The following is a 23,622-nucleotide window of genomic DNA, read 5'->3' as shown; positions in this document are numbered from 1 at the left end:
TAGTGCACCAGAATTTTCTCAGATCACAGTGTAGTTTGGCAAATCTACATCCTTTTTCTCTCATTAGAAGACACACAGCACTTGAAGTACCTTAAGCCTTAAAACTCAGATTCTCAGACTTTGAAGCAAGTGCATACTGATAGCCATGAGTATTTGACATCTCTCACATAAAGCAAAACAGTAACTACTAAAGCTCTGAAATTAATGCAGGAAATTAAAGGCATACCTCCACTCCACATCCAGGTCTTCACTCACACTGAAGTCATCCTCAAGGTTGTTATTTCCATCCAACAGGAAGAACCCAGGATGCACAAAATCACTAACTGTATCATTTTCCTCATCGCTGCTACTTTCTACTTCTTCACGGTACTGTAACCAAGGAATTTCTCCTTCCTCCAACAATGCCTGTTCCCTTCAAATAAATAAATTAAAAGCTAAAACTTAAGAGGCCAGAGAATTTATAAACACATGCAAGCAACACATACTACAGAGGGTAAAGTTGCATGTTTCCCAGACTGCAGCCACAGACTAGGAATTCAGCACTTGCTGTAAAAAAAAAACAAGAAACCCCCAGTGGTATTAGCTCCAGACTCCCACGATTCTATTGCAGAGTTATTTGTCTAGTGCTCAAGGCCAGTAGTACAGTGAGTACCTTGCTCTGCATTCTCTGGTACTGGCCCTGGCAGGGATACTGCCTGTAAAGTTGGCACTAAACATTCTTATCCATCTACAAGTTTCTAAAGGCACTAAAAGAAAGGCTCTCTTGACACCCTGGAACAGCCTTAATGGGAAAGCTTGGCCTGAATGCTAAGAGATACTATTTGCAAGAGAAGCTAATTGCGTAAGGAGAAAGACGACTCTCATTCCTGCATTTTCTAGAGGAGCACAAGTCACCTGGATGTTCAGAAACATGAGGCTGTGAGTCCCACTTTCCTTTTCGAAGGGCAAATAAACAGGAATCATGCTAGAAATGGGTACCTTTGCAGTCTGTTCACATGAAAGAAAGCCAAAGAGTACACATCTCCACTACTGTTGTTTTAAAACAGAAGAGTTTTCGTAATGCCACACTAATTCTCCAAACCTCAAGAGAGTGATACTAAAAAAGCAGCAATAGCAACCTGGACTGCTTGGTAATAGGTACTGTCAACCTAACCGTAAAAGCTGAAAGAACACTTAGGCATGGCTTGTTGCTTTATAAAGACCCAAACTAAGAATACAAGGTCAACACTAGATTTTTCAGACAAAAAAAAATCTTTACTTGGCTATTTATAGCTACAGATTCTGCTTTGCCACAAAGGCAGATACATTTTACAAAGTAAAGTTATGAATGACTGGAAAAATAAGTTCTCAGCAACCAAGTAGTTAAAGTTTAATCACTGATAGGGCTGGAGAATAAAGAGCACCAGTAGCATATGAGAAGCAATAAAACAAAGAGAAAAACAACTGCTTTGCAAGGAGTACTAAGCAGTGTCAGACTATGTGTATGTAACATACATGTCTTTACCATTAACTTGCCTAATCCGGCTTTTTAAAGTCGGTATATCCAGCCTATTATCCCTACTGACAATTCATGTCAACGCTCTCTCATTTCTGTATCTTTCATAGAATTGTTTGCGTGACATGCTATTTTTTCCATGATTTGAAATACATACAACTACTCAGATTATTTTGATTAAGGCAAGTTGATTACTGCTAGTATAGTAACTTTTAGAATTTATGTTATTCTGTGTAGTGTCACATGGATACAGTGTTACTGCTGATTGTCAGACTTACAGGAACTTGGCTAATAAAACAAAACCATACCCTCTGTGGTAACAGAAGTCTGTGTTCTCTTCTACACCACTGCTGCTGCTCTGCACTTCAGGCCCATGTTCCCCTCTGCTTGGGACAGTCTCCCAGCTCTCATCACTTGAGGACTGGCCTTTCTCTGTAGCAGTAAAATAGGTAAGCACAGCTGCAGACCACTCTCCATCACTGCAATCTGAGCTGCAATTTAAACAAGACAACAGGGTGTGAATTTAAACACTGCTTGAGGGGAAAGAAAACAAAAATTCTGATTTCCTGCATTTCTATGAACATTGCTCTCAATATAGACTATTTTTTCTAGGAGAAATTCATTTTGTACTATTTATAATGTATTACAAGAGAAGTATACATAAAGAGCTGATTAAAAAAAAAGTTCCCAAGAAAGAATTCTGCCCATTCTACTTTGCAACAATGTTTAGCTCTTCCACCTCCGCATTTGCAGTGTACATGAAACAACTCGGGAATATAAACCCAGACCCACTACACGCATCTCTCTCTGAGCACACAAAGAGAAAACAGCGGCAGTGACACTGAGAACATCAATGCTCATTTAAGAAACAATAAGCAATGTTGGCCTTCCCTAGAACAAAACAAAGTTCTCATAACCTCTAAGCCCTATACAGTGGTCCTTTTTTTAATCATACAAAGATACAATAGATGACTTACTTTAAATTATGTAATTCATTATCCCAAACAAATGAATGACGGGGAGTTTTTCAAACAGAATTAGCTCAGCCACCATACAGAAAAGGGCTGTAAATAACAAGTTGTGGGCAGCTTAAAGATAGTAGTGACTTTAACATAATCTCAAGGATGAACTTAACTACTGCTACCCTTGGTAATACCACTTACAAAGTTCTCTCAATACTGTGATAGTTGACACCTACCAAAATTCAAAGTACAGTCAACTAGCTGTGTCACTTCAAAAAGTTATAGAAAACCAATATGTGAACAGCAAACATGCTCAACAAAGCACATCTTACACAGCAATCCACAACATCTGCAGCTCAGTTTTCAATCTGCTAAACTCAGAATATCTGTGTATCAATCAAGGCATGGATGATATGGAAGCATTTTAATTTGAAGCAGGAAAATATTCTTCCATCACAATTTTCACAACTAAGGAAAGTGATGGAAATGAGAATATTCATTAACTTTGTGTTATTTTAAAGGATTATTTTACACCAGAAATCATATCTGTTAAGAAATTCTGACACACAGTGTAATGCATCTCACGTTGAACCAACTAAAGCTGAATACTGTCATTTTAGAACCTTTTATTTGGGTTTGTTTTAGGGTTTTGGGGTGGTTTTGTGTTTGTTGTTTTTTTTTAATGTCTAGGCACACTGTAAGACTACCCCAAATATTCAAATATCTGATTTTAGTTCTCTATTTTACAATCCAGGAACTATTTCCAACACAGTTGACAATAATGTTCTAATGTTGCCAGTCAAATTGGTTCTCTTTAAAGTTTATCCACAAACAATAACTCAAACCAGAAGAGTGAAAGAGAACTGAAAGGAAAAGTTAGCATCTTGTTATCTGATCATATTCTGAAATTGCTTGAGATTTTTCGTCCCACGTGCTAACAAATTACTCAGATTCACACAATACTTACACAAAAGAATCAATACTAATATACATATAAAAATGAAGTTTTACCTGTCCTCATCTTTGTGGGACATCGAGAAGTGTCTGCTGTGGTCCTCAAACTCATCAAAAAAACTGTTATTGTCTTGAACATTTTTTTGTTCTTGAGCTGCTGAATTTTTCCTTAGGTCTATTTCTGTATTATTTCGGTGACCTTCATACTGTCTTGAGTCAAAAAACACACCAGCACTTATCTCTTGTTTGCTGTTTCTCCAGGCATACTCAGCACGGCCTTGTTGGGCTTCAGCAGTTTCAGTTCTCCTCCAGGAAACACTTTCCTCTTCATCATCATTAAGGAGAAGACTCTCTCTCTCCAAGTGGTTTCCAGTACTGTTCTTTCTTATTTTAGGTCTCACTACTAGCTCTGATGAATTTCCTTGTTCAGTCTTTCCATCATTGATATTTAATACATTACCAATCGCTAGTGGGGTTCTGATTCCAACATCCACTATATTTTGTATTGGCTGTGTTTCGTGATTGGTGCCACCCTGGTTACTTTTTGGTATACCTTCATCTTCAGCAGAAGATTTAAATGGCCTGTTGTTTGGACATGCCAAGTCTGAATCTGTGCCAAAATATCTCATTAAAGGCATTAATCCTGCTTCTTCGCAACATTCTCTGGAAACACAGTGGCTGAGAGCTGATAATGAGGACAGTATGCCAGAATCAGGCATAGATTCTTTTACTAACTGAGAAACCATGTTATCTAGTGTTTTCTGAAATGCACATGCTGCTTCTCTTGTCAAAGAATATTTGTCTTGAGCATCATCTTCTCCATCACTGCTATCTGGCTCATAAGAGTCAATGTTTACAAAAGCAATTCCATTCTGACCATTCAAATCATTATGTCTTCCAGACATGTATTCTGCAAGGTCCTCAGAATGTTCATAAGGATTCATAAAGTTCCTTGAGATTTCGTTGCCTTCCAGACCATAGGAGAATAGACAAAATGGTGATGTGTTCACTTCAGAGGTTCGGTTTGATACACCTTGGCATACGAGTTCTCCAGTTTCAATATTTTCTAGCAAAGGGTCATCCAATAAACCAGAAGAAACTTGAACCAATGGACTGGAACCTTCACAGAAAGCTGTAAGAAAGAATGCATTGGAATAATCAAAAATAAAATAAAAGATTCTCATCTACAGCAACTATTCATGAAAAAGAAAGGACAGTTCACTAGGACTCCAGTGGAATTTGATTACAGAGAAACATTTACCAGAGATGCAGTAATTCTTCACTAATATATTTATGTTCTCATTTATATAAACTAAGTATATATAGACCTAAATGATGCAATTTCAGCCTGTGATAGAAAAAAACCAAGTATTAAAGGAACATGTTCATAAGCAGCATTTTTACATTGTTTATATAAAAGGTAATTGAGATTAGAACTGTAAATCTGAAAAAAACACTAGAAGATTAAAAAAGCTGCGTTTTCTTCCATAAGTTAAAAATTGGACTATTCATTCATTAACTGGCTAAGCATGTGTCCTGCCACACTTAGATAAAGGCATTTATTGCTACTATAAATTACATACTAATAGCACTATATTTTGTACATGCAGCTGTGAGTGCAACCCCTCATAAGAAAATAATAGCAGGGATGAATCTGGAATTGTAGTCAGTAGTTACCACCATCCCAAATTCAGTTTGGTCATATTACACTTGAACACCTCTTCCATAAAGAGAAAATAAATATCAAATCCTGCAGTAAGAGTTTAAAAAGGTAAAAACATCTAATCCTGCTGCTACTAAACTTATGCTTAGTTCAAGTAATTTGTAAACTCCTAACCAAGGCAATAGTCCAAACTATTTTTGAACATACAATGGCTTGCATAACTTGATGAGCATACTTAATTTTTTTAAGTTGATATTAAGAGATTTGTAAACTTAACTACTAGACAAAAAAAAAAAAATACATTGTTAATTGAAGCAATTCCCTAGCATGTTACTTTAAAACCAGATAGAGGTAGGAAAGCATGTAAAATCAGTATTGCAGGATTAAAAAAAAAAAAAAGGAGGGAAAAAAAAAGGAATCTAATCTAAATAGTAAATTCATGCCTAGGTGGGTGAATTCATGGTACTGAATCTTATGAGAGCTGTGCCTCTCAGCTCTAGGGGTCTGTCTTGCATGAAGCCATACTGTAACATTACATTTTATTTAATTAAAAACTTAAAGGTCCTTCACAAAATTGCTAACAGCTGAGGCTGGCAGGCAGGCCTCTCTGGAGATCACCCAGTCCATCCTTTTTGCTCACACACAGTCACCTATAGTAGGCTATCAAGGACCAAGTCCAGTCAGATTTTCAGTATTTCTAAGGATATGTCCTTCTCCCCATCTTCCACAGTCACTTAGCTGTATATATAAAATGTCAAGTCAATTAGCAAGGAAATTTGCATCATATCTGAGGTAGCATCCACCTATGCAAAAATAAGTACTGACTGGGAAAAAAAGGTAACCTAGTTGAGGTAAGGGATTTAAAGCAATCCAAAATATTTCTCAAAGAAATTAGAAGACTCATAGTTACAAAAAAAAAAAAGGCATGACCAAATATAAAAGGAAAATATAAAAGGAAAGGCATTTTGTTATTAGACTTAATATAGAAAGTGAGTCACTCAGAATTTATATACAAAGCAATTGCATTAAGAACAAGGAGATAATGCACTCCAAACTGCATATTTCTTATTACCCCTAAAATAACAGCATGCTCATTTCCGAGTAACTGAAACAAGAGACATGGTAGCATTACAGAGACAGAAGGAAGATCTCTGCAAGTGTCAACACTGCCTTACAGGAAATAAATCTTTAACTAGATGAAAGTATTAAAGTTACAAAAAATTAAAACCATTCCAAGATGATCGACGTCACATAACAGTCTCCAAGGAACAATGGTATATGACGCAGTTAAATTAGCTCTACGCTATTATTTAAAAAAAGAAAAAAGGAAAACTAGGAAGAGAAAGCAATGCAAAATAGTTTATAAAAGGAGGAAAAAGCTACTTTACAGGACCGTAGAATCACTCCAGTTGGAAAAGACCTTAAAGATCATCAAGTCCAACAATAACCTAACTCCAGCACTAAACCATGTCCCTAAGAACCTCATCTATGTGACTTTTAAACACCTCCAGGAATGGTGACTCCACCACTTCCCCAGGCAGCCTGTTCCAATGCCTGAAAACCTTTTCCGTGAAGAATTTTTTCCTAATATCCAATCTAAACCTCCCCTGGTGCAACTTGAGGCCATTTCGTCTTGTCCTGTCACTTGCTACTTGGGAGAAGAGACCAACACCCTCCATGTTAGAACCTCCTTTCAGGTAGTTGTAGACAGCAAGAAGGTCTCCCCCTCGGTCTCCTTTTCTCCAGGCTCCAGTTCCCTCAACTGTTCCTCATTGGACTTGTGCTCTAGACTCTTCACCAGATTCGTTGCCCTCCTCTGCACTCTTTCCAGTGCCTCAATGTCTTTCTTGTACTGAGGGGCCCAAAACTGAACACAACATTCAAGGTGGGGCCTCACCAGTGCCAAATACAAGGGGATGATCACTTCCCTAGTCCTGCTGGCCACACTGTTCCTGATACAAGCCAGGATGCTGTTGGCCTTTTTGGCCACCTGGGCACACTGCTGGCTCATATTCAGCTGGCTGTCAATCAACACCTCCGGATCCTTTTCCCCCAGGCAGCTTTCCAGCCACTTTTCCCCCGGAGCCTGTAGCGCTGCCTGGGGTTCTTGTGACCCAAGTGCAGGACTGAGCAACTTTGGAAGATCTGAGGCTGTATCAAACTTTTTTTTTAAGCAGAAAACCTCATACACTCAAGGAGATGGGAGTATGTTTCTAATCCAACAAGCCATTTCGTATTTATCTATAAAATTTGTATTCAGATGCTAAAAATCACAAAAGACATTCTGGGAGACAGTAACGCTCAATATTCATTAAATCAGAAAGGGAAGTGGCTTGATTGGTATAAAAAAATTAAAAGATAACACTTAAAGATGTTTTATAAACTTAAACTAATTCCCACTGTAACTACACTAAGGCTGACTAAGAACAACTTCATCCATGAAAGGTCACATATTTAATTGCCTCATTCCAAACAGAAGGTTACAATAGGTATTAGCTTCCAAATGTGATTAATAATTCGTTTGGAAGACAAAATAATTTGAATTATACAATGTTACAGTTCTCTACTTGGTTAGAAGGCATTAACCATTCAGGAACGCCCTTCTTCAGGAAAAATTAAACAGCCTAAAACAGATTATACTTTGAGTTTGTTAAATTTCATTCTGTAAAGCCACTTACACTTTCACATTTCTCTGTGAGCCTTCCTTCTCTACCCCCAAGCATCCCAGTTTGTAATTAAATAGCACCTACACAAAGATATGCACATACATAAAGAACTCTTTCTCTGAACATCCTCAAACTCCAACCGTTTGCTGTCTTCATTATGTTGATGTTCATCTCTGTCTTCGCTATTCAAAGAAGGTCTAAAGCCAACATAGGCATGTCTTCTTCCATATCTTCTGCCAGTAACAGTCTGATATCCTCCTGCTGTTTTGAGCCAGGCAGGTTTGGCAGCTTCTTGACCCATTACTACATGAGATTATGGAGGAAAGAAAAATACAGGGAGACTCATTAGACAACAATACGTCTTTATAATTTCCCTCTTTCCCAACACTTAAAATATGATTTTTTTTTAGCAAGGAATTTCCCATTGCTCTAAAGTCTTGAGCTTCACTCACTAACAATACGATTATTAAGAACCTCAAGTGCTATGGGCACATGTGATGAAAAGCACATAACAGAATTTTCATCTACAATAAGTAGTATTGACAAACACCTATCTTGCCCCATCTTAACATGTTTGTAGTAAATAACATACTTTACGAAAAAAAAAAATCAAGTCCAGATGTCACATGACTTTTTTTTTTTAAGGTGGTACACTTCTGCACATAGCTCTGACAACACATCAGCTTGCAAAAAACATTTGCAAGCACTATAATGCAAAAGCCTTCAGGTGATGCAGCACAATTCAGCCAGCCCTAGCCAGCTTCTCCCTCTGATAAGAAAAGTACAATTAATCAAATTATACCTTCTAAAACAAAAGTCCCAAGTCCCAGGGAGAAGGCTTTATTCTTTACACCAAATAGTATGTTCAGGCATGGCCATACAAAGCAATTGCCCACATATGGCTGCTATTATTACAGCAGTATTACATTTAATGGATCTTAATGCTTCTACCAAGAAAACATGGGGTAAGCAGTACAAGGAAACCTGGAAAAACAGTAGAGGAAAGCTGCTGATATTGTAATGAAGAGATATTTTAATACAGCAATACTATCAGCTATAAAAGTTTGCAACCACTAACAAAGAGTTTTCTGAACTTTGGAAAAATAAGAAAGCTTTCTTTGCAGGCTGTGAAACCAATCTGTTCACTACTCTTAAAAAGCAGAACATCTATATGCAAAGACACCATTTAATAGCAGATACTTCATGCAGCTTCAAGTACAATAGCCACTAGTAAGGCTGGTAGTTGCAGTATGTGGCTCCCTAGAAGATACAACTGCACACATGTATGAACTAGCAAAGAGTCCAAGCAGGTTTTTTACTTTTTTTTTTGACCTAGCATCACTTCTGAAGCTGTAATTTAGCTAGGACTGACACAGAAGAAACTAACTGTGTTGCTGCCTACCTAACAGATCGTGAAAAATAAAATTCAAGCAAAAAAATATTTTTCCTGGAGCTGCACTCTCAAATCACGTGATCCCTTAAAAAAGCTTTAATGAAGAAGGAAACAGAAGAAAGCCATCTATTGTAAGCTACAGCTTCTAGTAGAAGCTAGTCTTAAGAGGTTCAGACACATAACATTCTACAAGAATTTGGACAACAACTGCCAGTATAGCAATTCTGAAGACATTTCCTAGCAACCTGCACTTAAGGAAAATTTCTGTGGAAAAATCCAAATACTTGCTACCTGATCTTCCCCACAAGAAAAAAAAAAAAAAAAAAAAAAAAAAAAAAAAGAGACAGTAACATGAATAGTAGAAAAAAATGCAAGTCCCAGCAAAAGAAAAATAATCACTCTCAGCCTGACATGGAAAAAAAAAAAGTTGAGTAAACCAAACAAAATTATACTTACAATAAAACACCTGCCACAAGATTCTAAAAATATTACTGTTTCATTCCCAGGTGAACTAACAGCAACAGTGAAGATACTCTCAGTGCTTAAAATTAAAATGCAAATATTTACATTTAAATTGTTTAAAATTGCAACATTTAAGCAAATTATGATGGGTCTTTTACCTAATGCTGTCAGCTTCACTTTTTGTCACCTTTACCCAAGTCTAAGAAACCATTTGCTACAAAAATGTTGTGCTATAACTCACCACATTACATATATGGCTCTATGTCTCCCTTAAAACATGTAATCCTAGCCATGTCTTCTCTTCACTCTTCTTCCCACAGATGAAATCTGTCCCACCATAGCCCAGTTCCGTGAACACTGCAGAAGTCCAAACATGTCCATCACTAGCTGCAATATAGTGGCACTGCTTATTTTTATGGATGTGGGGTACAACTCAGTTCAACCTTTGCAGAAAAAAAAATAGCAGGAGGCAGAGGCTTTTTTCTCATTTATCTATGAAACTTTATGCACTTTAGTTACTTATAACCTTCCTTGAAAATATTTTCAGGTACTTGTCCAAACCTGCCCATCCCACATTAAACAACAGATGCTAAAGTGGTCAATCTGTTACTAACTATATTACTCCTGCAATCTTTAGAAAGGTAAAAACTCTATACCATCTTTGCAAAAAAACCCCTTTGCAATTAATGCAAGGAAAGAGGACTGAATTTATTTTTCTTAATTAGTCAGCCAGTTAGTATCATTAAAAAGTCAACCAGCAAGTTGTTTTTATTTAAGCAAGCTCTCAGAATTCTTACATTTCCACTGATTATAACATGGCTGGTTAGCAGACTGCCAGAGGGAGCTGACAACGAGCAGCCACATCTGAACTTGCAGAGCAGAATCCAAGAGTTAGGTTAGTAAATCAGCACAGCAACAGAGAAATCTGCCCTCAAACATGGTAATACAATTGGTTGAAACAAAAAAGGTAAAAATACTACATAAGTGCCTAATTCTGAATTTTAGTTTGTTCTCTAAAACACCAGTATTGTTCAAAACCAGATGTCTACTCAAGAGAGTCAAACTTTCAGAATGCAAATGTCCTATTGTTTAAAACTGATGTTCATGGCATGCAAAAAATCTCTGAAGCTGGGTGCAATGCACTACATTTTTGTTCCAAATAATTCTCTCACATTGAGAGTATCTCACCTTGTATTCAATTGTTCTTAAAAGGTACATCATGCAGTTATTCTTCTGCCTTGGGAAAGCCTTATTGGATGAATACAGTGAACTTGCACCATTTACTGATAAAGTTTGGATGTCACATTTGGTTTACGGGAGTGGGTAACTTCTACCTAGATAGAGAATCCCAAAATAAGAAAAGGAGCCATGCATTTATTTGCCTACATGCCTAAAGTGGGCATCATTTAGGCATCTGAATCCAGAGACCAATTTACAAGAAACTCTTCAGGCAGTCAAGTTCCTAAGACACATAATATCCTCTCTCAGGTTCTCCTTCCAGGCTAACCCATCTTAGAAGTGCGTATTGCTCTATATTCTTTCAGAAGCTCAGTTTAGCAGGCCTGTTCAAAGCACACCAAGTACCTGCTGACAAGACACAGTTCTGCAAAACAAACCAGTCTTAGAGATGCAACACACTGGTCGCTAAATAATCAAGGTAGGGGTAGCAGGCTAGTTACTCACTTCTCAGGCTAAAGGGGTTTATACACACACCTCCATCCTTTCAAAAGGGTACTACATTAACCTGAATTCCTCAAAGGAGCATTAAGGAGCTGTCATAAAGCAGAAAAGAAAAAAAAAAGTGTCTCCTAAAATGCACAGTGCATAAAAAGCTAGGTCCAGCCTTTGCCAAGCACAGCCTTAATGCAGAGCAGCATGTTTCCTCTCCTACAAATACTGCAGTAAAGACTCCACTCTGTAAAGCCAGCAAGCTTGAGGCTGTAACACAGAAAGCCTCAGAACCTAGAATAAATAAATCCAAATTGCATGACCAGCTTGCCCTCTCCCAGAAAAAAAACCACCACACCAAACCATTCTTCCAGAAGTAACACAGTGTTCAAAGTTAACAGTAGATGCAGGCGCACATGCGTTCACAACGTAGCACTATAACTAGAGCATTCAGAAAAGATCCATCCCCTTGACCACAATCCTACATATAAATCTCAAACCATTCTAATTTATAGAGCCAGATTTAGGACCACTGGAATTACCTGCTCAGTTATATGCAGAGTCCTCACGTTGTGAAACCCAGATACCTACCTCCTTTTACTCTCCTCTCCATTACCTTTTGTTCTCTCCTACCTTCTTAACTCCCTCACACCTTGCACACTTAGAGAAGCAGCTTGCTGGGATCAAGGAGTGCACGATCTGGATCTACAAGACTGCTCACACAAATCACCACCACCTGTGCAGCTGTAAGGCGTATGCCATGATTGGTGTCTAATTCCTGAACAGGGCAATGTCACCTGCCACACAGGCAGGCAGGCTCATGTTATTCATGATTCCCAGAACTGCTGTGATCTACCTGGACAGCACCACCTTGCTGGATCAGAATCTAGTCCATAGAAGCAACAGTACATATAAATATATACATATGTATATATAGTAAAGAAATCAAAGTTTATCTAAAGCAGTCCTGAACATCTGAACAAGATTTTGCTATTCTTCCAAGAGCTGAAAGGCTGAAAACTTTCCCTTAGACACCTAGCAATTTCTGTAGTTTAAGGAGAAAGCAACAGTTTTGTAACTTCCACTGAAAAAAAAAAAATCCCACAACCCTAGAAACCTCACAAGGACATTTTCAGTTAAGCATTCCATCAAATTTACCTGGATCTTGTTTTCACCTTAGTATGTCCAATTTTATTTGCTTGGTATCATTCATACACACATTCAGTCACCTCTGAGGCCCATTATATACCTTACAGGGGGAAAACAAAATTAGGAGTGTTCGGAGGTGGGGGGGAACAGGGAAAGGTGGGGAAGAGGGAGAAGGTAAGAACAGGAGAAGTTGGGGTAGGGGAAACAGTCCCAAGTGTTTGTCATTCCAAGGAAGTGGGAGGTCACCATTTTGTGCTGCAGAAGTTGGTTGTTTTGTTGTTTGTTTTATTTTTTAAGACATGTAAATGAGTTTCAAATATCTCTCTAAAAAGTATTTTTTTCAATCTTTTAATAACTCACATTTTTCTACTCTTTCTCAGATTTCTTCCAGCATTCTTAAAAAACTTGTATGCGTATTATGGTCTCAGACTCACTGACACTTGGAAAAACAAATCTCCTTTATCCTACTTAGCTGCTCTTTTTTCTTTAAAATCTATGAATTACAGAAAACATTTCCTTCCACAAGGCATGAACAGGATCACACATTCAATGCTTGAAAAGTGAAAGCATGAAATACTGGCACAATTGCTGTTACGTTACCATCTTTAATAAAAAAATTTGCATTTACTCCAGAAGTGTATGAATGCATTTGGCTTTCAAATGGGTGAAACTTAAAAACATCTCACACTCTTGAAACCCTGTCCCTTACCTGACTAATTCCGAATCATAATGGAAACATACCCTTATCAACTCAGATAAAAGTTGCACGTAAAAATATTCACATTATCTTTTAAACTATATTATCCAATATTCTTAATCTGTAACCAACATTCCACATCTGGTTTTTTTCCTGCAGGTATTGAAAGCTTCCAGGAACAGATGAGTTAAAAAGAAATTTGAATTAGAATGGAGAAATTCCAGTTTTCTAAGCACCACTGCGTGGGATGGTGGAGAGATTAGTCCACTTCAGTTAACAGAAGAAAGGCATACAAAAATCCCCAAAAGGGAGATGAATATTTAAATAATTTAAAACAACATTTTACTGTCACAATTTCCCTCTCTTGCCACTGTGGGCAGATTAACACTGACATGCTTTAAATGTTTCATTATGTTTATAAGGTTCGAACTACGTACAGTGGCAAATTAGCACTCAATGCATATTCAGTTAGATCTCACCTTCACTATCTGGGATTTATCTAAACATCAGAAAGCCACATGTAATGGTCTAATGCTGGCAGGCAGCTCACTCAGAGTGATAGAGGAGAGAGTCAGAAGAATAAAAGTGAGAGAACTCATGAGTTGACGTAAAGACAGTTCAATAACCTTTTTAAAGGGAAAAAAGAGCAAAAGAAACAAAGAAAGAAAAAGAGTGATGCAAAAACCATTTAATTCCTCACCAGCAACCCACCAATGCCCATACAGGTCCAAAGTATTGCCAGCCTGGCCACCCTGCTTTCCTGCCCTCCCTGGTTTATTGCCAACTGTGATGCCATATGGAATGGAATATTCCTTCTGTCAGCTGGGGTCAGCTGTCCCGGCTGTGTCCCCTCCCAGCTTTTTGTGCACCCCCAGCCTACTCACTGGCAGAGCTGCATGAGAAGCAGAAAAGGCCTTGGCTCTGTTCAAGCCCTGCTCAGCAAGAACTAAAACATCCCTGTGCTATCAACACTGTGTTCAGCAGAAAAATCCAAAACACAGCCCCACACAAACCCCTATGAGGAAATTTAACTCTATCCCAGATAAAACCAGCACACCATATCATAAGCAAAAATCAAACTTCTTCTAAAGGACCAGATTTATTCAGCAAAAAGTTCCTTCTTCAAAGTCTTTGGTTCAGCAGTGACTTTAGGCTGTTAAGGTATTTGAGAACAGAGTGGTGATTATTTCCATAAGCAATATCAGCTCAGCTACATGTACACTGAAAAAATTGAATATGCTTCAGGGATTTATTTCTCAGGCATTAATTATTGGCTTTTCATTAGCCTTCCAGGTTATTTTGTAGTCTCCTTTGAGCTATAGATTCCACTAAATCAATGTTTTTACTTAGTAAAAACGTTTTTACTTAAAAAAACTCTTTGCTTGAGGGTGAAAGTGGCCTGTGGTCCAAGTTCCACAAGCTGGCAGCTGGCCTACCACTGAGTTCGCTTTAAATGAAAATAAACTTTTTTCTTTACCTCTCAGATTACAGAAACTGATTATTTTGTTAATGACTGAAACAGCAGCAGGCTGTACCTTCAGAAAAAAAAAAAAAAAGACCAGTTTAGGTCTCTGGAATCTCCATAGTGTAAAGCATCCTTTCAGCAAATATAAATTGGGTATTTTTTTCCACTGTGGTCCTAACTTTGGAAATACATATAGGCATTTAAAGATATCTAATACCTTTGTGAATAAATGGAATGCTTATTGTGACCTCGCCCACTCCAATGATAAAAATAATTCTGCATTTATAACTATTTAGAGAGCTAATGAATATACTAATCAGAGCAAATTTCTATTTTGTGAACTTCAAAAAAAGCACTGGGCTCTTCACACTTGTTACAACACTCTAAACAAAACCCTTAACTTAAAAGTGTGCACGCACACCTGGTGTCAACATGTTTATACTTACACTACTAGCCTGACCCTATCAATTTTGATACAACCAGAGTCAATGCTAGCAACAGTAAAACAGCAATAAAAGGTGGTCTTACAACACAAAGCGTATACAGTACCAAAATGAGGTCCTGATGCTTTTAAGACAGTTCACTCCTTCTCTGCCCTGTACTGTTTGCACACATGCTCCCCAAAGGCCTTGCAGCCCTGTCCCTAGGGCAGGGGATCCGCACAGGCTTCCGCCTCCCGCAGCCAGAGGAAGGGATGGGAGCCAGACGGGTGCTCCTAGCAGCAGCAGGACTGGAAAGCGCAGCAGCAGTGCACTGACAGTCATCTGGTAACAGCCAAGAAGCAGGAAAGGTAGTGCATCCCCAGGGCTTGAAAGGGAAGGGAGGGATTTAGTTCCAGAGCACCCTTCCACGGATTTTTTTTTTTTATGGGACAAATTCCTATTCTCCAAGGAACATCAAGTCAGATCAAAGAACAGTAAGAGATTATACTATGGGAAGATAGAAGAAAGATGAGATCACCAAACAGACCCTATCTCCCAGATATTTGGTAGCATTTTAATATAGGAAGCTTGGTGATAGTATATGAAGCATATTATTTGTGCTTCAAATCTAAATGGTTAGTAGCCAACATTTTAGAGGACACAAACTCTAAAATGCTGTTTCAGAAAAAAAGCTTTCTCTTTCAACAGTAGAGATCTGAAGACAACTTTGAAGAAAGCTTCGTGTCTTTTTCTTCCTCTCCTTACTGAGGAATACTACTTGTCTTCCCTCAATGACATATGAATGCTTCAGTGGACTACATAAGACACCCATCTGAATTGCCTGAAAAGATAATAAACAAATATATATCTCTCTCTCAACAAAATACTACTAGCATCCACCTCCACACACACATTTTAAAAGGAAAGGCCCCCAAAAGCAAGATCACTGCAAAATATTCTGATACTGATCAGAGACTCGTCCCAAATACCAAAATGGAAGGGATGAACACCAGTAAGGTGACAGCAGCTTCCTTCTACTTCAATACTAAACAGTTTCCCTTTTGTATTTCTTGGAATTTTGAAGCTTTTGATGCATTTTGTGCCATAAACGCAAAACTGAGGTTCTGAAATGTTACAATCCATTAAGGCATACAAAATAAATAGTTTCTTTATTTATCAAAGCATTACTCAACATGCAGGCTAAAAGAAGCAAGCGGATTAGTATTTTGGACGTTATCTGCATAATTAATTGAAATGAGGAGTATCTCCTATAATCAGCATATATGATTCACAGCACTATCCAAATCACAAAAAATTTTCCCAGACTTTAAAGGGAACAGGTGCTGGCACTATATAAACAATACTGAATTCAAGTATATGCAGGAAACTCTACATGGTTGTTCTGAATGAATGCATTACATATATTCACAGAGTAATTAGTATTTAGTAAAGCCATGAAGAAAAATAGAGACGCGAAATTGCTTCAAGTCCAGAACTCCTTTCACAAGTGGAGCCCAGTCATCACCTCCCCTGTAGAGGTGTCTGAATGGGTGAGTTACTAAAAAAACACCATCTTGATACAGTTCCTTAGGCATCCTCCTAGAATTCAAGATCCTGCATGGTTGCTGTTGCTTCATCCAGGCTCTTCCAACCAACATCGGTGCACAGAATATCTCTGCACAGATGTCTGCCATCTGTTCACGTCAGCCAAGGAGCCAGGGTTAGGCTGGCTTTCTCTGATGCAGCTGCAATTACAACAGTTGGCTCTTAAGCTGTGAAGTGGACTGCATGAACTTACTCAGCTTTATCAAACTCCCTCTTTGAGGGTTTAATTCTGTCTTCATTTTTTCAAAGCTCAGCAGAGGCACAGCTGAGGCTGTAGAACCAAGCAAGATACAAGCAGCCCAAGGCAGGAATCACAAAAACTCTGCTGCCAAAGCCCCTGCATCACTGGGCACTGATCTGTAACCATTTCAGCGCTCATTTCTCACTGTCCTCTGATGATCTAGCGGCTCCAACACTATATTCAACTGCATTATTTCCAGTTTATTTGCACTGACTTGCTCTGATTTTAGCCCAGATCTATTTACTTACACAAAACTGTAAATAGTTTGAATGCACCACTTTCTTCTTCCCCGACTTTGACTCAGCCCTGGCTTTGGTAGGACATGTAAATCTGTCCTACCAACTACCAGCTCTGGCTTACTACAATAATTGCTTTTCCAGTTTTTATCCTGATGAATAACTTCAGCAGAGATTCCACAGTAAATCTCAACTCAAGAGAGCAGGAAGATTAAGTACTGAAGTATTAAAAGCTTTTAAAGATCAGGACAGTGTATGCGTCGTGTACTAACATTAAGAACAAGTCCCACCATCCCTTAGAAAGTTAGCATTACAACTTTAAGAATAAAAAGCCTAACTTTGCCAGTAGCCCCTGCAGCAATGTGTTCTGTTATAGGCTGCTAAGCATCAGCTGAAATTCTTATCTCTCCTTCCCCAACATCAACAGTTTTCATATTCTAAACATGTGTACTAAACTAAGGGCATGAAAGTAGTAATTTTTACCTACTGCTTTTCAGAAGATATGCAGAAATTCAGTCCTTATTCTTAATAAAAGCTGTACTGGTAGCCCATCTCCTTCTCTCCCTCCCACTAAAATTCTCCATCCACTAAAAAATAAAAAAGCACCAAAACCCCCCATATCTGTCCTCTTTTTCATTTGCCTATGACTTTCACATTTTGCATTTCTATTAGAGTTCCAATTATAAACTTTCTGGAGGAGGAAGCATCTCTCTAGAGCTGAAAGACAGCAAACAGAAGCCAGTACTAAACAAAACACCAAATCTTTTTATAGTTTAAGCAGATAAGGTTCACTTTTACCAGTGCAGATGACCTCAACTTACTTTAACAAGTTAGAATAGGCACTTCCTCCCTGATAAACACAGCAAATCAGCAATGACAAGAGAATTCCAACGTGGAAAGTCAGGTACTTGAAACTCTTCCATGACGGAGATAGCAAATTCAGCAAACTATCAGGCCCAAAGATGTATTTTTGTCTTTCATCTTACATAACTGTCTTTGTTGAAGTTAACCAAAGCCACGTAATGAATCCTCATCCACTACAAAAAGTAATGCAAGTCGTTTTTTAGAAGTAGTTGTTTGGGTTTTTTTCCTGAAGAACAGCAAAAATTCAGTGCTTTGAACTTTCTTAAACTTTCACTTGCTTTAAACTTTCATAAGCAAAATTCTGTATCTTGGATACAAGGGTAACAAAAGCCTCCGATCCAACCAACAGACAGGAGAGCTCACCTGAAGTCAGTTGGGCCTTCAAGAATTTTAAATTTTAGAAAAAATGTGAAGTCATTCTAATATACCTGTGAAGAAAGTGAAATCATTCTCAAAAAGAAAAGTACAGGACATTATTGTCAGGTAGAAATAAAAATCTGAGGAAAACTAAAGGGGGAGTAATTGGCAATGGGCAGCTAAGCAAAAGGGCAGCAGAGGATTGTAGAGGACCACAAGTTACGAGTCCGTATTTCCCTCTGTTTTGGCATACAACAACATACGGAGCTGTGTTAAAGGATATACAACAGGAAGTCACCCTTCTATCCTAACCAATGCTGTTAAAAATCAGATCTAGCTCTCTGCAAACATTTTTAAGTACCATAATTCAAAAAAGATCACTCTTAGATGGCAGCAAGGAAGATTTCTCTGACACTTGGGAACAACACATGGAAACAACATACGGGTAACATTTCTACCACTAGGAATATCATACCAGTTAAACAGATTGCTTGGGGAGGCTGAAGAATACCAATCAGCAATGCTGATTCAAACAAACATCTAATGAAGAATCACTGTAAGGAAGGATTGGGAGAGAGGAAAAGCATGACAGGATAACTGTTTGACGTCCCTACCAGACATCCATTATTTCTCTAAACTAGCCCTCCAGAATTTCAGATATTTATTCTGCTCCCAGGGCTAGAACCACAATCATACATGACTATGTAGGGTGGAGAGGAAAATCTGTATGCTTTTTTTCCAAAACCCATGTTGTGTAGACTTAGATATAACCTAGAAAGTGACTCTCAATCACTATTTGCTTGCCTTCACATAACTTAGAAGACAAATCACCACTTCTCTACCTATCAACATCTCTATCACTTTTACATATTTTTTTCTTTTCAAAAAATTCTAAAAGGTTATACAATTGATATGCTGTATGAAATTGCACCAGTTTTGCTGGGTGTGATACAAATACTTTGTGGTGGGTTTGTTTTTGTTTCTTTTTTTTTTTTTTTCACCTCCTTTTAAAAACAACCACTTTTCACTACACTCTTGGAAATATAATACAGAACCATTACCTAGGAGCCAATTTTTAGCCAATTTTTTTATTGATGCAGATTCCTGACCCTAAGAAATGCTCAAAATCTCACACCATGATTTTTTAAGCCGTTACCAAGCTACAAAGATCTTGTTCACTGAACACATGATGAAGACACACCTATTTAAGACAAAAAGCCAACTACAGAGACACTAAAGCAGAACGCATGTTTTGTTACTGTTGTAAAATAATTCCGGTTATGGAAACTTCTTTCCTGATGGTTTCAAAAATTTCACCTCTGACACTAAGCTAACGGGGTAGAGCATTTCAGTATAACTGGTTATCACTAATCCTTTAAGTAATCATCCATAATCCACTTTCAGGATCAGAACCTTATAGCTGTATTCGGGTTTTCTATAGTATCAACAAGTTGCATCATTTCATACTCAAATCGGTTATCACCTTGGATTTTCTTTTCACTGCTTAGCACCCAGAGAGATATTACCAATTTTATAGCAATACATAAAAACCACAAGCCATTTTAGCATCTGAACAACTGCAATCTTCAGGTCATGTTTTAATACTTGTAAGCACATACTAACAGGGATACACATGTACCAGCTGAAGTTCTCTTTGTTTCCACAGTCACATGTTTAGTTAATCTGAAAAGCTGTGTAAGGGTCTAGTATCACAGCACACACTTGATATTTATCAAATTTGAAAAGCTGTTTTAAAACTACACAGAATGATTAACACCATTGGCAGCAAAATTTCTAAAGATGTTTTTCCTCCATGACACAAGACCCATTAGCAATTTAATGGCCAGCCATTCTGTCACCTTCCCACAGTACTGCGCTCATTACTAAAAGGTCATTATCTTCATTTGCCATATAAATAAGCTATAGCCCTGCTCCACAATATCACAAATATAGCCAGGCAGGTGTGGCCCACAAGAGAACCAAGGTTTTTGCAACACCTACTATAATTTACACTTCAACAACTCTAACAGGTGCCCCTATATTAAATGCATACAGCATTACTCCAGGCACTTCAGGATATTCCTGTGATAAACAGCATGAAGTGTGTTTCGTTCAACTTCAGGCTATCAAATACACAAAGCTGAAGTTCCAAACACTGATGCAAAGTACCATCCCAAGCTACGGTTAGTGCATCTTTTAAAGACATTCAAACTATCACTTCTCCATTGACGCTCTGAACAGAATGCCGAGTTTAGCCAGCATTCCCCTCCTCCAGAAGTTTGGGTTCACCTATATTCATTCCACATTCAAAGTTGTTTCCATAACTTTGATATTGTTTCAAGGTATTATCTGAAGTTTTTAAATACATTTGCCAACTGAAACGAACGCAAAGCAAACCTTTGGGACCTGCCCTAATACACAACTAAACATATAGGCAGAAGACTACTGAGGTATTATTAGAACTCTGCAGTGGTCATTATCAGACTTACAGCCCTATCCATAAAAATGCAGGGGGATCACTAACATGTCAGCAAATAAATGAACTAGAACAAATTTGCTCCCTATACTTTGTTTGTTCAAAACATTATTCAGAAATACTAGCATAAACCTTCATTGAACTGTAAATTTTATGCTTGCAACTTCATTTACATCCTCAACTCCAATAGCCTCAGATGCCAAACAAGCACTATTTACATTGCAAACTGCAAGCCAGGGACTGCCTGCCTTACAAATGTATTGTCCTAAGTGCAATGGGATTCTGGCCTCTACTGCTGTAGAGCACAGTAATAATTTTTGTTTTATTGAAGCCTTCCTAAGAGACTAAGAATCGAAACAAGCAACAAGTACTATGGACCACAAGGGAGATTACTATATAAAAATGGTAGCAATGCCAGTTTAAACTTTTGCTACAAATACCCATAACAGTATTTGCTGAATTCATCCAATACATCATATCAGTATGTTTCATTTGCTATGCTAAACTGCTTTTTTAGAAGTAAACATCTTTATGGGAGCAGCTAGGTTAACAAGGTAAAAATTCATAAATATGTCCTATTTTGGTGAGGCTTTTATCTGTCAAGAACTTTTGCACAATATCTACACTACATTGCAACTCACTGAGTTGGCAAAGGAAATAGAAACACAGGTATATTTTGCAAAGTTCCCTGATTCTGCATTTTAATGCAACTTCAAAATAATTATTTTTCTGAACAACTTTTTCCAGACATTCTCCTTTCTTTAATGGCTGTTAAGAGCAGGAAATTGACTCTGTGCAAGTCTGACTCAGCTGCAAATAAACATTTTATCACATATATTTGCTTACACAGACTTATATATGCATACTTCTCCTAAATGAAATTTACATCTATAAAGTATGTATTCTTCATGAGTTGTGCATTAACGGAGAACAGTAACAGTCTGACAGCACTCTTTATTGCTACAGGACATAATTTATTTTTTTCTAGATACAGTGTAACAGAATTTTAAACAAAAATCATTCCTCTAAATTACTTAACTCTGTATACAAACAATTGCAAATCAAGAACCACACTGCAAAAATGAAGTGCCTCAACATGTCAGAGTATAGAAAAAGGAACTAAATGCAGTCTCTAAGTTTTGAAACACATCCTATACTCAGCATCACAGTTATACCAACGTTTTGTACATTTTTATGTCTTCGTGCACCATGCAGATTAAAATGCTGTAAAACAGATACATATTCTTCACAAAAGTGTTAATTCACCAGCAGTATCCAATCACGCATCTGCAGTGCACAGTATTCTGAGGGATCTCAGTTCCACCAGTCATCGCAGCTGAAGACAAGCAGTTCAAGAGAACCTACTAAAGGGGCAGCATCAAATCACACACAGGAAACACCCGCAGGGAGGCTGTCATCCACGCGCAAAACCCATCTTGCACAGGGTAACTACAGGTTAATGCATTTTTGCTCGTAAGAAAATGCATGCTTTTAGCTGATGAACCTTAACAAACCTCCTCTGGATTCTGTGCCCAAGACATGCTCCTTGGGGGTGTTTCTGCTCGCAGCCAGCTCAGACCACCTCTCCTCCAACAAACAGGTACTGTGAGTGCTTCGTAACTGACTTCAAGGCAACTTTGGAGGAGAGCCTGCTCACACTCAGCTTTGTTTGAGGAAGCGCAGCGAGCGCCCAGCAGGGCTGCCGTGCCAGACACGGCCACCGCCACCGGCTCAGCACCGCGCAGCAGGCTCTGCCCTCCGGCCCGGAACACAGAGTCAGCGGCACGCCGTTGTGGCGTGTGCTTGTTAACAAACACAAACACACACACACACACACACACACGCAGCGCGGAAGAGCCTTTGACCGAAGGCCCGCCCGTGCCTGCTCCGCAGCCGCGTGCCCTGCCGGCTTCCCCGCGCGCACAGGCGGCCCCTCACGCGCAGGCACACGTCGGGCCCCCGCGGCGCGCTGCGCTGGTCGGGGACGGCCGCGGTGCTCGCTCGGCCTCTCTTTCGGCCCACTGGCTGAGGCCCGTGTCCTCAGGCACAGGACTGCCGGGGCGGCCTCTGCGCCGGGACAGGCCGCGCCCCGCGAGCCTGTTCCTGATGGGAAGCCGCCGCTCCGCGGCCCAAGTGAGCGCCCCGGAGGCTGAAGACGGCCGAGGCGCGGCCCTGACTGGCTCCACTACCGCCTGCCCTCCCTCCCTCCCCAGCCAGAGGCCGCATGCAGAGTCTCGGGCTTCAGCCGGGGCCGGGCCGGACTTGACCCCCAGCCACCGGACTGCGCCAGCCCCAGCCGGGCTGGGCCCCTCACCCACCCGTCCCGAGCCCCGCTCACCCGCCTCCCCGCAGCCGCCGCCTGCCTGCCTACCCGCGTCCGGCACTACAGCCAATCCTAGGCCCTTACAGCCGCCACCGGCGGCCAATACATGGCCAGCGTGAAAAAGCAATGACCAATCCCGGCTGGGGAGGCGGGAACAGAGACTGTGGGCCTGCACCTGCTGCCCGCGGAGGGGCGGAGTGGGGCGGGGCTTGTGCCCCGCTGAGGAGCAGAGCGGGGGCCCGGCCCGGCCCGGCCCGGCATGGTCCGGTCCGGTGGGCGGCGATGTCTCTTCGGCAGCCGTCGGTCTGCAGGACCTGCCCCTTCTTGAGGGCCGTGAGTCCCGACTGCGCCCGGGGCCTGCCTAGCGGGGCTGGGGGTTGTGTAGCTACAACCTCCGGAGGTCGGGAGCTCATCGCGGCCTTCACCGACTGAGGTGAGCTCGGTGAGCTCCCGCGGCGGGAGCGCCGCTCACCTGCGCTTCTAGAGCCGTGCGAGGAGGGCGGACGCCTCCGAGGTGGCAGGGC

At 39.7% G+C, this 23,622-nt stretch overlaps 1 protein-coding gene across 3 annotated transcripts in view; it reads right to left on the bottom strand.

The window, feature by feature from the left end:
• The window catches only part of PJA2 (praja ring finger ubiquitin ligase 2), a 33,745-nt gene extending 10,603 nt beyond the window's left edge, over positions 1-23,142 (bottom strand). The window contains exons 1-5 of one of the 3 annotated variants that reach the window (XM_065656483.1): positions 23,114-23,142; positions 7,843-8,043; positions 3,469-4,543; positions 1,804-1,986; positions 227-412 (exon numbers count right to left, since the gene is read on the bottom strand). In XM_065656483.1, the coding sequence (XP_065512555.1) occupies positions 227-412; positions 1,804-1,986; positions 3,469-4,543; positions 7,843-8,041 (1,643 nt within the window). In that variant the 5' untranslated portion in view covers positions 8,042-8,043; positions 23,114-23,142. Of the gene's footprint in view, positions 1-226; positions 413-1,803; positions 1,987-3,468; positions 4,544-7,842; positions 8,044-9,836; positions 9,859-10,783; positions 10,845-23,113 lie in introns of those variants that run through there. The other 2 variants (XM_065656484.1, XM_065656486.1) reach the window with 2 other exon arrangements.
• Between the last annotated feature and the right edge of the window lie 480 nt (positions 23,143-23,622).

The sequence above is a fragment of the Caloenas nicobarica genome, chromosome Z (assembly GCF_036013445.1).
Source record: "Caloenas nicobarica isolate bCalNic1 chromosome Z, bCalNic1.hap1, whole genome shotgun sequence".
In the NCBI taxonomy this organism is placed as follows: domain Eukaryota; kingdom Metazoa; phylum Chordata; class Aves; order Columbiformes; family Columbidae; genus Caloenas; species Caloenas nicobarica.
Note: the sequence above shows the minus strand (reverse complement) of the source record. Positions and strands in the feature narration are given on the sequence as shown.